Source organism: Arachis ipaensis, chromosome B01, assembly GCF_000816755.2.
Source record: "Arachis ipaensis cultivar K30076 chromosome B01, Araip1.1, whole genome shotgun sequence".
In the NCBI taxonomy this organism is placed as follows: Eukaryota; Viridiplantae; Streptophyta; class Magnoliopsida; order Fabales; family Fabaceae; genus Arachis; species Arachis ipaensis.
The window spans coordinates 7,057,352-7,057,619 of record NC_029785.2 but is presented as its reverse complement, the minus strand read 5'-3'; the positions used below and the strand labels follow the sequence as shown (position 1 = coordinate 7,057,619).

The 268-nt window shown below is 34.7% G+C and overlaps 1 protein-coding gene across 1 annotated transcript in view; it reads right to left on the bottom strand.

The window, feature by feature from the left end:
* The window catches only part of LOC107614769 (kinesin-like protein KIN-14F), a 12,452-nt gene that overhangs the window by 8,676 nt on the left and 3,508 nt on the right, over window positions 1-268 (bottom strand). Inside the window, exon 3 of the mRNA XM_016316934.2 lies at window positions 53-196. Within this exon, the coding sequence (XP_016172420.1) occupies window positions 53-196 (144 nt within the window). The remainder of the gene's footprint in view (window positions 1-52; window positions 197-268) is intronic.

Below are 268 nucleotides of genomic sequence, written 5' to 3'. Positions count from 1 at the left end.
ATGTGAATGATTTCTATTATATATATATATAAGATAAGCTGGAAACTCCAACCTTCTCCAAATCAGAAGCTTCAAAAGTGAGAAGCTGCATATCTTTGACAGCCTCCAAAAAGTTTCTGACATTCTCAAAATATTGAATTGCAGAGTGGGCTGCGCCCTCTGCGCTTGGCACCGCAACCCCACCATTCTCCACCACCTTTAAAATCCAATGCAACATTAATATTTTTAGCTTATAATTACAGTAATTTATATTAAAAAAATTTAATAC